General features: G+C 43.6%; 1 protein-coding gene across 9 annotated transcripts in view; it reads left to right on the forward strand.

The window, feature by feature from the left end:
- Positions 1-13,307, forward strand: part of FGGY (FGGY carbohydrate kinase domain containing) — a 409,199-nt gene that overhangs the window by 322,244 nt on the left and 73,648 nt on the right. For 8 of the 9 annotated variants that reach the window (XM_073234008.1, XM_073234011.1, XM_073234012.1 and 5 more), the window contains 2 exons: positions 2,912-2,986; positions 8,137-8,257. The exons of the other annotated variant lie outside the window; for it this stretch is intronic. In XM_073234008.1, the coding sequence (XP_073090109.1) occupies positions 2,912-2,986; positions 8,137-8,257 (196 nt within the window). The remainder of the gene's footprint in view (positions 1-2,911; positions 2,987-8,136; positions 8,258-13,307) is intronic. 9 annotated transcript variants of the gene reach the window in all.

Genomic DNA, 13,307 nt, shown 5'->3' on the forward strand with positions numbered 1-13,307 from the left:
ATCTCATTCTTAGATTCTGGAGAAAAGAAACTCTCTTTAGATTTCTGAGCTCTGGAGGCACTAGAAAGTTAGAGAAGGGTCCATGCTATCTTTTTGCTTGACTATCCCTACTCTTTGGAAGTTCTTATGAATGTATGTTGGGGGTTAAAAAAGCTAAATCTGGTGATATTGGACCCCTTCTCTCTTATGGGTTTCTACTAACAGAAGGATATCAGGGCCACATACATTATCAATGTTATTACACAGGGCACTGGGATTCCTAATAAATTAATAGGAGAATGCATCTTATATACAAAATCAAATATTCCCTCACCTCCATCATCTTTTATCCAAATCTGGTCTTCAGAACTCACTGGTAGGGAGATGTCTGCCAAGCAAATATATGCGCAGTGACACGAAGGATCATAGCTTGATTGACATTCACACTGATGACCAGGAAGAGGAAGCCAGAGGTAGCCTGACTCCTGGACTCCCTCTGGAAAAGATCTCTAAGCTGTGGCCCAATAGGTTTTCCCAGCAGACAAACAACAGAGATGCTGTTAGGCCAGTAGAGGAGAGACCAGTCATGACTAGTGGTCTTTACCCAGGACCACTGCATGCCTTGGCGCTGGTTGTTTACACAGCTGAAGGGGCATATGACAGAGGTGAAATCCTGTCCATTCTGCTCCTTTTTATAATTCTCCCAAGCAGGATGCCTTTTGCATTTAGTTCACCAGGAAGAGGCACCTTTTTCTAATTTGCACAAAGGCTTCATATGAGCTACAAGGACACTACTTTTAGCCAGTCTTATATATAAGCCACTCCTTTGACAAGGAAGGGCATGTGTGGATGTTGGGGTGGGGTGGCATTGTTGGGAGCATGGAGCAAATAACTACCAGTGATCTTCCATTGTTCTTTCTTGGGACATGGAGTAAAAGACTCCTCCTCTCTGTGAACATAGAGGAGCCAAGGTAGTAAATACTGTCCTTCCATAATTGTATAATTTGACAGAGAAGAACAAGATATAGACAGGAGATGTAGAAAAAGAGAGAGTGGTATATGAATGGAAAAATGAGCATTGAATTGTTACTAATTCACACATTCAACAAATATTAACTTAGTGCCTACTGTGTGCCAGGCCTGGTGCCAAGTATTGGCGATCCTGTGGGGAGTAACATGAGTCAGGGCTGTCGGAGCACCTTGGTCCTGGTTCCCATTCTCTGTGTTCCCTGAGGCCAATAATGAAATGAACTTCTGTCAGCATTGTCATTCACTTTCCCTCCTAGTTCCAGTGTTCTCACTGTCTCACTGTATGCCCGGGGACCTTTCTTAGGGATGTTCGTTCTTCCACAGAGTTGCTGGCTTGGGAAGGTGCATACTGGGATTTCCTCTCTGGTCTCTCACTCAAACCCTCCCTGTTCCTGTGTGTTGGAATCAAAGCCATAGTTCTTATCTGGTTGCCCAGTTATTTGCTAAGAAAAACTACTAGCCAGTAGCTGTACTGAATCCAGGAATCCCTGCACCAACAGAGGAGTCATCAGAACTGCTGGAGCCTAGGATGCCAAGTGAGGACAGGCAGGTGAGATACTGGAGGAGTGAGCAGCAGCCATCCCAGGAGAAGTGCTGAGAAAGCAGAGGCATTTCTGCCTGTAACTGAGGGCACAGGGGGAGGATTTTTAGCAGGGAGTAATGTGATCAGGTTCTGCATTTGAGAACAATCACCAGCCCCATTGTGGAGAGGAGTGCCAATAGAAACAGGGAGATTTACTCAGGGGCTCTTTCAGGAAGCAAGGAGGACATAAGGTGGCTTGGATTAAGGAAGTGAGTGACGGCAAGGCTGAAGAGAAGGGATGGATTTTTAAAAGATTTGGAAGATCAAATGTGCAAGACTTGGAGACTGATTAAATACGGGAAAAGACAGGAAGGTTGGGCGAGAGTGCATTTGGGTTTCTGATTTGGGCAATTAATGTGTCTGTGTCCTGCAATGGGCCAGTCCTGGTCTCTTCATCACAACTGGGTGTGGAATCTGGAGAAGGTAATTAATAGGGCTGGAGACATGAAGGATTAGGACCTGGGTAGACCACTGAACTTACCGTTTTAGCACAAGCTGCACATCATCACGTCATAAAACTCAGGACCGTACATACTGTGGACCTCCTGCATATGTTAGGTTTATTAATTTTGTCATTGGAAAAAAGTAAACTCTAGTATTGATGCCCACAAAATTCAGAAAAGGCTTGAATACATCAGCAGTTCTTCACCTCTAGACATGCCCCAGGAAACAGCTTCAGGAATGGCAGACTTGAAAGAGGGACTGCAGGCAAGTCTTGAAGGCATCAAATCCAGTGCCCTGTTCAGTTCTGGAATCTCTGAGAGACTGGCATACTTCATACAACCATGTGGTTCTGATCAACTTTAGTGGGGTTCCCTTGCAAACCACAGATTCTAAATTATCCCTGAGTAGATACAACATTTATAGGAGGTATGTTATTTTACCCTGAATACCCCCTGGATGCTTTTACGCTGAATTGTGACAGTAGTGGGCTCTGAAAAGATCTTTTACTAGAATGCCACTGCTACATCTTGATTTCTGTAAGCCAAAGAAAACAGGTATTTGTAACAGAAGAATTTTTTTTAAAAGATGATATTTAATATCATGCTAAGAAATACCAAACATGATCTTCCTATAGTATTTGTTTTGTTTTGTTTTTGTTTAATCCAAGGCAAGGCATTTTCCTTTGAAGAAGAAGGGATAGTTCCCAAGTCTGGAGATTAACCAATTTAGTAATCATTTCACGTTCAGTTTACAAAAAGGGGATTTGCATATGAACTTGTTTCAGCAAGAAAACACATCTGAATGTGTTTTCATGGGAACTATACCCTTGGCAGCTATTTTTCCCATCTCCTTCTTTTATTTTCTTCATCCCTACAGGTCACCGGGTTGAAACTGTCTCAGGACCTCAATGATCTTGCCATTCTCTACCTGGCCACAGTTCAAGCCATTGCTGTAAGACACTTTAATGCCATTTTTAAAGAGAGTTAGGGCTAGCAATAAACCTTAGACCCTGTGCTTCCCAAGATTCATCATATACTTTCATGACAGAGATCCTTAATTAAAAGGGAGCTTGCCAAAAAGAGATGTGTGTCCGTCCGGAAGGAAATCTTGATGAAGGTCTTCACCTGCTTTACTAATAACTTCACATAGCTGAAAGCTGAAAGGGGTTAAAATCTTTGAACATCCCACTTGTCATTTATCTAATTTGTGTTCTAAGTTCAGTTAAATAGAGGCAAGCAAGCTGATGCCATGTATGCTTGCATTAAGAAAAGCTAATGTTGAGAATGTCCAATTTCTAAGACACATGATACTGTTCACTTTGCAAAAGGGTTCACTATAGGGTTCTTTTAAACAGTAAGCTTCTTTAGAGCATGAAAATGTTTGTTTTTAGGTAATTAGCCACTTAAATGAGAGGTCTGGATGGTTAGGGAGAGAGGGAGGGGAGAATTCAAATCTAAAGTGTTAAAAGAGCCCCTAAACTGAAAATCAATCCTAGAAGCTCAAACACCATTTTAAAAATATTCTTACCCAGAAGCAACCAATGTGTGGGCTGCAGGAGAGTTATAAACCCTGAAATCACACACAAGAAATCGTATGTGTGCGGATGTTAGGAAGTGCACTTTGGGGGACTGGGTCATCACTCACAGTCTGAGAGCTGGTAGGAACCCCCAAGTAACGCTTAATCCAGTGAGCCTGAGCCTCTTGAGAAAGAGAATGGGGACTAACCAGAAAGGAAAAATCAGTTCATTAAATTTTGATTTCAAAATTTATTTTTCAGAAACATACCTAATTAAACAAAGTTGTTAATGTTACATGGACATATTTCTATGTTCTTTAATTATTCTGTTTCTCCATATACCACTTTCATAACCTCATTGCTTAAATTACTGAACTATGTTCATTCTTTCTCCTATCTCCATATCACCAACAAACATGTTTTTCTTATGTTCAGTTTGTCCAGGTACCATGTACATATGATAAAAAGCAGTTTCCCAACCACTGCGGGAACATACAACCTTATATGGAATAGGCCTACTTGATTAAACAGTCCTTTTAGTTTATAGACCAATTTGACTGTATCTTCCTGAAGCAACTGTCTTACTGATTTAGTAGCTTGGCCAGTTCAGTGAAATCAGTCAACCCACTTTATTTATGGGATCTTGATAAAAAACAGATCATTCTGGCATCTATCAAAATGGAGGGAGTGAGTAGTAAGATGAAAATGGAGAATAAAAATGTACATCACTATGTTTTATAGTAGTAGGATAATAATGATAATACATAATTTGAGGGATATTATGTGCCAGACACTGTGCTAAATATTTTACGCACATTATCTGACTTAACTTTAATGAGGTAGGTAGGTATTGGAATATTCATTTGACAGATAAGCCGCAGGGAGGCTAATTACTGCTCAGTTTCATACAGCTAGTAAGAGGCAGAGCTGGGATTTGGCAGAACCCACAACTTTCTAAAATAAAACTAGGTATATGAGGTATTGAGGAACTTTTATTTTCTGATTTGTTAACATCACCATGTGAAGAGTCTTAGAGTAGAATGGATGACCTGCATTGCCATGGAAAATCAGAGCTCTGTGAAGCTCATCCTTCCGAGTACACGCTGAGAGGTGGGCATGAAGAACGAGGCCAAACAGGATGGGCCAAGGACACCATCACATGGTGATGAAGACTGTTACCTTACATGGACACCCACTCTCTGTGCCAGGCACCAGAATGCCTTACCCACCCGTGGCTTTAAACAGGAACCCTGTAAGTAGGTGGGATTGTCCTCATTGTACAGACGGAGGTGAAAACCACTTGCCAAGGTCAGACAGCTGGTGCATGGTAGTCGGAATTTGAATGCCTGTCCATCTCACTCCCAGGCTTCTGCTCTTTCTGCTGTCTTTGATCTACTTACAAAAGCTATCTGGATGAAATAAGCTTTTGGGCATTCCCAAGAACAGTTTTTACTCTACACATCTTAGAAAACATCGTTAGTTTGGCCATGATTGTCTCACTGAGGACCCCTTCGTGATAAGAACGCTGTAGCAGAAGTCCAAGCATATATAAATGAGTTTAAACTTAATGTAGGCTGGGTGCAACCAGCTACATTTTCCCAAGTGCCACACACACATGGAAATCAGTCTTGTATTTAGTGGGCTATACATGTATTAAAAGCTATCATATTTATTCTGTCCATTATCTGAATGACCTTTATAATACCATGAAGAGAAGGCAGTTTAAGACAGATATTTTTTTGATAAGGCTTTATTGTGGAGTCAATTAAATTGTGAGGAGTTCAGTCTGTTTTGCAGGGTGGGCTGACCTTTTAGGCAAAAACCTGCATTTTAATGAAGCATTCTGATAACAGATATTTTCCCATTATATTCAATTTGTATTTTTTTGTTTCATCGCCTCTGAATATTACCCTAGAGCCTATTTATTATTGATAAGTTAAACAAATTCCTCACTATAGTCATACTATGGGTTGCTATTTTATAGGAAGGGAAAGAAAGAAATACTGTAATGAGTATCTCTTCAGTCTGTTTAAAATTAACTTCTGTCTGTGTGAAACTCTCCACGACATAAAATTCTCTCTCGATCACGCCTAATTGAAAGACCTGTCAAATACCCAGTTTACCCATAGCCTGTTCATCTATAGTTTTCTGTTCAGAATAGACCCTTAAAAAGTACTATTTGCATTTGAAGTCTCCCAATTTGCATTTGGTTCTGTACATTCCCACTGGAACAGCCTGATTTTAATTTAAATTTCTCTGTGAAAACGTTTTTTCCAGAAAGGTGAGCACAAAACCATTTTAGCACAAAGCTCTTGGAGGGGCCTTTAAGGAGGGTGGAGCACTTCACAGAGTGGAGTCTGGGACACCAGAACAGAATGCCCTGGTACCACCCGCCAGCCTGAGTGGGAAAGGCCAGCCAACTGTGCCACGTGAGGGAGAGACAGGCTGTCACAGCCCCTCTCAAGGGAGTCCCTCTTGTTCACATACTTTCTTGCCTGTTCCCAGGGAATGTGCTTTGTGTCACCCTTGTCTTAGGCCTGCTAGTCACGCAACCCTCAGGTCTCTGGTTTTAGAAACATCAGAAATAACAATTTTGTATGACATTTCCATGCATATTGGAAGGCAGCTATCCTCCCCCAAAGGAGACTGTATTGCTTTAGGCAAATTACACAATTCCTAAATGGGGATAACCATGCGCATTTCCAGGGTTTGTCATAAATTTAGAAATTATATTAAAGTACATAGCAGAGTGCCTAGCATCCAGCTAATAATCGGAATAGCTCTCATTTCTTAACACCTCCCATGTACTTGACTCTCTGCAACCTTGCAAGGTAAGTGTTAACTGTATTTCATGAAGTCTAAGATCACATTTTTAAAACTTTTTACATGTTAACATTTCTGACAATTCAGTTTTTAAACAAACAAATATGGTATTATCCCTTTAAAAAATGAGAATTGAGTCATAGAAAGGTTAGGTACAGGTTTGATTCAAGGAGTAGGTGAATACCTTAATGCCATCCTAGGTTTCTATTAAATCAAAAGCCATGTTCTTAGCTAAAGAGATTCATGCCCCTAGAGTAAGACTAGGATTATCTGGAATCTGTAGACATCAAATGATCTATGGTGGGCATAAGGGCATCTGTAGACCTCCTGAAATTATTTATACTTTTTTGTATGCGACTTTTTTCTGGGAAGGTCAGTAGGTTTTATCATATTCTCAAGAGGGTTCATGACCATCCCTCTACCACCACCCCTCCACAAAAAGAAAAAAAAATGACTTACGAAGAACACCTGGGGATAATCAACCATATTCAGTAAGCAGGATCTGGCCTTATATGATACAACATGTTTTAATTTTTTTTAACACACCACATCTGTGGATTATCTTTGGAGGCCCAGGTTTCACCTAATCTATATTCTTACCAGATTCTCTAATAGCTACAATAAGCCCTGAAGGCTTCGGGGCTGGAACTGCCATGAATTTTGCTCCTGAACCTCTGTCCCTCATTATTTACTCCATAGCAGTCAAGAGTTCATGCTCCATGGTCCCCAGATCACCCTACAGCAACTCCCTTTCCCCAAGGCACCCCAGGCCCAGACAGCTGTCAGCCACTCAGCCCAAAGAGGCTTCACTTGCCCCGCATCCTACCCACTGAGGGTCAGAGGAATATCCTGACCACTTCCCAAAACCTCTTCCTTTATTTTGGTTAAGCCTCTGATACGGCACGCCCTCAAGCTAAAGTCCTCCTCTATGTATTTGGTACTGACTTTCCAGAAACACTCAAACTTTCACTAAGTCTGTGATATTGGCTAACATCCTCTCTCCAGCCCAAGCCCCACCTTCTTGATGGCTGAACCATCTGTGGCCTCCTATAGGTGCTTGACCTTCTCCTCCCTCTGCTTTGGCAACTCACCCCTTTGTCCACACCTGGGCCTTTGTCATCCCCCAGAACTTCTCACTCTCTAAACATTTCAAAGGCTCTCTCTCCACCAAAAAACTTTCTTCCTTATTTCTCTCCAGAGCCATTTTCTCAAATAACACCATGTGGCTGCCTCCTAAGTTCTGACACATTTAATCTTCTTGTTTTTAATCCTTACTCCAAATAAATTATGACTTGTATGCTTCTAGCTTTTGAGCTTCTAAATAAATTAGGATTTTTAGCTATTCAAATATCCTGGTTAAAACAGGACATTAAGATTCACTTCAACGACCCTACAAGTAGTTACCTCTTTCCAAGCATCAGCTGTTCTCACTGAACTTAGTAAACTTAGCAAGGCAGGATGAACAAACTACATTTTAAGAAGGTAATAAGACACAAGGGCTGAAACATATTGTGTAACTACAGATAGAAATAAATGGTATAGTAATTAAGAGGATTTGGGAGTCAGGCAGGCTCAAGTTGGAATCCCCACTTGGCAACTTAATTGTGTGATCAGAAGCAACATAATCTCTCTGAATCTCAGCCTTCTGAGATAGTGTATGTGAAGCTCTCAGTGCAGTGCCTGGCTCTGGGTAAACACTAAATGTTCCATATCATTTCATTTTGCTACCATACTGTTCCTTTCTTCCATTTTTCCCTTTAAGTTTGGGACCCGCCTGATTATAGAGTCCATGGAAGCAGAAGGCCATACTATCAGCACTCTTTTCCTGTGTGGAGGCCTAAGCAAGAATCCCCTTTTCGTGCAAATGCATGCAGACATTACTGGTAAGTCTCAGGAGGAAGACAGAAAGTCACATTGGGCTTAGCAGCAAACGGGCAAGGACACGGTCCAAACAGAGTTGAGAACTGAAGGCCATAGGTGGTGTGCCAAATTATTTCAAATATTTATGTTAAAATGTACTTTTTTTCTTAAGATAACAGTAAAGTCTTTTTAGTCATAATGGGGAAAGTGACTTCTTTGCAAATCCAACAATGGAATGATGCTGAGGAATGAGATGAGCGAAGTCAGCAAGGGTTAAGTCTTAATTCAAGCATTTACGCAACAGTTTTGAATACCTCTTCTAATCCACACATTGTGTGAACGTTGCGGATACAGAGATGAGTAAGATATAATTCCTGCCCCCAAGAAGATCAAGGTTGATTGAAATGGCAAACAGACATGTAAATATGGTGTGGCAAGAGCTCTAAGTAAGAAAAGAACAGGGTATTTTGGAAACATAGTGGGGCACCTTGCCCTGGTTTGAACCTGGGACAGTGCAGGATGAGTGATCGGCAAGAAGTGATAGGACGCTGTCCCGAAGAAGGAATGCAGAGCCCAGGTGCTGTGGAAATTGTGGGTCTGGCAGCAGATGGGATCTTGAGCCCTAAGACTCCAAGAGCCTATGATTCCTCCTCAGCTCAGCAGAATCAGGGCTCATGCCAGAGATGGAGATAATTCCGAGTGACCTGCTGATCCCTCTGTGATTGAGCAGATGACTACAGAGCATGATTTGTCATGCAGATCCCTGGGCCTCAAGGACGTGGCCCCTCAAGGACAAGGCAGGAGGCTTGCTGGAATTGCAGAGCCTGGCCTGTACTTCTGGCTTTCTGATACACCTCTTGCTCCTTCCTCCCCAGTGCCTTGTAGAGATTAATGTTCCTCTGTCCCCATCCTGGGACACAGTGGCCAGTGGCCAGGCACCAGGGCAGGGAAATAAGGAAGGACTGGACCCTGATCACAGCCCCATCTATAGCCTGAGATGTGCACACCCTACTGGCCTCCATTCATCATGTCTCTTGCTGTCCCCCGTCCCCTTTATTCCTCACCTCTGACAGCTGGGTGGCCCAAGGCCCCTGCTCTTGGCTTTGCCTTATCGTATCACCCTTCTTCCTCCAGGAGATATACATTACCACAAATGAAAGCATTACCAAGTGGTGGGCATAGCTGACCCCTGCACATCATGAGATCAAACTAAATATGTTACTCATTTCCATCTTAGAGATAAGTATGCTGAGACAAGGCCTCAAACAGCATAAGAAAGCACACAATCTCAGGGTAATATAGCAGGCTGAGCAATGTAGCAATCACCACCATTAACCAAGTCCCCTGTGTGTTGCTATGACTTGTTCTATATACATTTAATCCTCACGCACCACCAAAAGGTAGAAATTGGTGCCCCCATCTTACAGACAAGGAAACTGAGGTCAGGTAGGCAAATTAAGTGTCCAAAAGCCAAACATACAGGAAGGGGCAGGAGCAGAAATATGACCAGCTATGTCCTCACCCAGCATCCCCTGCACTGCTGCAGACCCAGGTTTCTTAACTTTTCTGCTTAGCTTGTAACCATTTGATGATTACTGCTCCTTTCCTGTGGTGTCCAAAAGCTAGGGGCCATTCTGAGGCAGAAAGAGGAAAGATGTGCAAGGAGCGCAGATTACTGGGTAATTTTCCCCATGAGAAAAACCGTAACTACATTTTATCTGAAAGTCAGCTAGCTGGTTCAGGTAACATTCAGAGGTAAAATTTGATCTGTGAGTGACTTTCCAGTCTCCAGACTTGTAGTGGCCACAAAGACTTCCCACCTGAAGCAGGAGGGGAGATAAAATCAGCCTTGGCCAACACATCACCCTGAGGGAATGGGGAACAGGGCAGGTGATAGACCCCCAGCTCTGACTTGGCTTTGTGGAAGGGGGTCCTCCTCCAGGCCTTATGTCCTGTTGCTGACTCAGAAGTAGGGGCTATAGCAACTTCACAGAAAGTTCTGCTTTGGAAATTGCTCCCTTCAGGCTGTTGAATGAAAAGGCTGTTAATCGTTATTTGGATTCCAAATGAAACTGGACCCTTTGTCTCTGACTATGGACCAGTTACAGTTCCTAACAAAGGGACCTTTTCTTTGGCCTGGAATTCCTCTGCCTTGGGAAGCCTGTGACTGACAGGTGATGGCAAAGTACATCTGCCTTTAAATGCTTTGGGTTCTGCTAAACTCATTAATGTATCAGATAAAATAGTTGGCATTCCAGGCAAAGCTGCCTTCCTCCTCTCCCTCACCCAGCCCTCAGAGAAAAGAACACATTTGCATCTGTTCCTGTGAAAGGCATGTCCACAAGTGGTGGGCATGGAGGTCGAGTCTTTGGTGCCTTTAAACATTGTAAATGCTCTAGTTTTCCTGCAAAGGAAGACAGAGAGGATGACCACAGACCTATACGTGTGAAAACATACGGAATTGGGAAGATCCCTTGGAGATAGGTGTGGAGTAATGAAAAGAGTGGGAGATGAGCTCTGTGACTTTGGGAAGGTTGCTTACCTCTCTGAGCCTCATTCCCCTCTTCAGAATGATAGAAATAATCTTAGTTCCCTCATATTGATTAGGCTGAGGAATACTGCTCACGAGTTCGTGAGCACCAGGATTTATGCCTGGCTCAAAGTCAGTATTCAGTGAATGTTAGCTCACTTCTTCCCTCAAGGCAGCCCCACATCAAAAGCAGGAGGTGTGTTTGAGAACAAAAGCAGTTTGATACTTTGCAAGCTTGGCACTTGGGCAAAGATTTGCTTGGGGAACAGCCTTACCATGCAAGCCAGGAGAATGGGGCCTTGCCAACTTGGGAAATGTCCTCTATGTGAGAAGGAAAAATCTCCCTGTACCCTGAACTTTTAGTTCACTGTGGTTTCAAGACATACTTGGTATGTACTAAGTAATTGTAGGTTTCCCCCATTGACTTGGGACTAAATGTTCCTCCTTCTAATTTTTATTTTTTAGTACTGGCAATTTCAGTAGGGATTTCCCTCTTTCTGTCTTATTATCTTAATTATTTGCTCTGTCATTTTTTTCACTCAAGAGCCTTCTCTGAGCACACCAGTGCACCACACACCGAGCTTGGCACGGGGATGCAAAGGAGAACAATAATGCCGTGCCAGGAGGGTCTTTTTTGCAAACAAAAAAAGGGCTCTCAGTACTCTGACCAATATCCAGCGTATAGTGAGGACCTGGAGGATGTTGGTGTCAGTATGAGTCAAGTGTAGACAAGGAACAGATGACACACTCAAATTGCGTTAACAGGAGAAAAGTCAAATAAAGGATCTATTTACAGAAGTGTGGGCAGGGTATAGGGAAACCCTGGACCAGGCAGCACCCTGTGGTTCTGCTCACAATCTCACCACACTAAGCAGGGAGAAAACTGACCTGAGATTGTGGGGCTACGTGAAGAGCCCTCTCAACTGGAGCCTAGGTAGTCAAGGATACAGCCACAAGGTCAAGGGAGCTACACAGGCCCGTGTCCCAGGACCCAGGGCAGGCTGGGGAGATGGAGAGGGAAGAGGCAGCGTTGACCTGAAGGAAGCAGTGAGTTGGTTCAACCCAGGGCACTAGGGCCAAGGAAAGACTTCAGAGATAAGGTAAATGTTAAGAATCATAACAGCTCGTGTTAACGTCGTGCTTTCTCTAAGCTAAGCATGGTTTTAAATGCCTTACTTGCCTACAATGGCGCTTTTAATCCTCGCAGCAGCCCTATGAAACAGGTGGAATTTTAACCAACGCCATTTTGCAGATTGGGAAACTGACTCACAGAAAGGTTAGGTACCTTGCCTAGGATCATACAGCTGAGCCAGCAAGGAAGCCAGAAGTCCAGCTCTCAGTCCGGCTGCAGAGCACTTTGGGCTGCAACTTCAGAGCTGATGGGGGGATTGCACAGGTTCGCTCCAGTTCCCAGTGCCAAAGGAGGGGGCCTGGGAGGAGTTGCTCCCTGTTCAGAACTAGTGAGACCTTGACAGGGAAGGGAGGGAATGGGAGGTGAATGGTGTCTGGAGGGGCTGTCTTCTAAGAAGTCCCAGGTCCATGAGGGTGTCATAGTCACACTCCTTTCTGCAAGATCTCCATATTCTGCAGAGGCAGGCAGTGCTTTCTCACTTGGCCAGCCCAGCCCTCCCTGTGGCCAGGCATCTGCCCGGTCCCTTCCTCACCATGCCAGTGTTCAGCCCAGGTGGCATGCCTGTAGAGGGGCTGCACTCACCGTCACTATTCATTCTAACAGTAGCAGCATCATTCTCAAGGGCTTCGTGTGGGCTGGAGAAATGCTCAATGCCATGTGTGCCCTCTCTCAGTCCTCATGGCCCACCTGTGTGCTAAGTCTTATCATCATCCCTGTTTTACACATAGGGAAATGGAGACATGTTTCAAGTGACTTCCTGAAAGACACAGAGCTAGTGAAACCAGGACTGAGCTTTTCTCAGAACCTGTAGTCCACCTGACACTTGTTAGCAAAGTCTTATGCGCTAACCCTGCAACATGGGACTGGTATTCCTAGTCCTCCAGGACGTGTGTGGGAATCCTGTGCCCGGCCCCCTTCGTCTGGAGCCCTGGAGTGGGAGGATGGGTTAGGAGGTGGAGTGCAGAGGAGGATATGTCTGGGAAATCTTCCCAGAAAAGATGGGAAGAGAAATCCAGTCTTTGGAAAAATAAATTTAGTGTCTTGAGTGGAAGAATATTGTATAGGTCTGGCCACAGGGCTTACCTCCATGGACTTTGCTGCCATCTCCTGATTAGCAAATATATTTATACTTACATTTTATGTAGACTGTACACGCACACACACACATATGGGTATATAAAATCCTAAGAATTCTACATTATCTATATTTTAAATCTGCCACGCCCCTCAACCTCTGGAAGTTGGCATGTAAAGTGTTCCTCCCTGCCTGGTGGGCCTGTGTTCACCTTTCAAATGCCTGCTTAGTCCTCATCTCCACTCTGATGAACCCACGTTCCCATCCCTGAAATCCGTTCTTTCAGCATCTAAGCACTTCCCATGTGCTGCCTACCAGTCTCCACTCCAGGGATTC

This window comes from Manis javanica, chromosome 4 (assembly GCF_040802235.1).
Source record: "Manis javanica isolate MJ-LG chromosome 4, MJ_LKY, whole genome shotgun sequence".
NCBI classification, from domain to species: domain Eukaryota; kingdom Metazoa; phylum Chordata; class Mammalia; order Pholidota; family Manidae; genus Manis; species Manis javanica.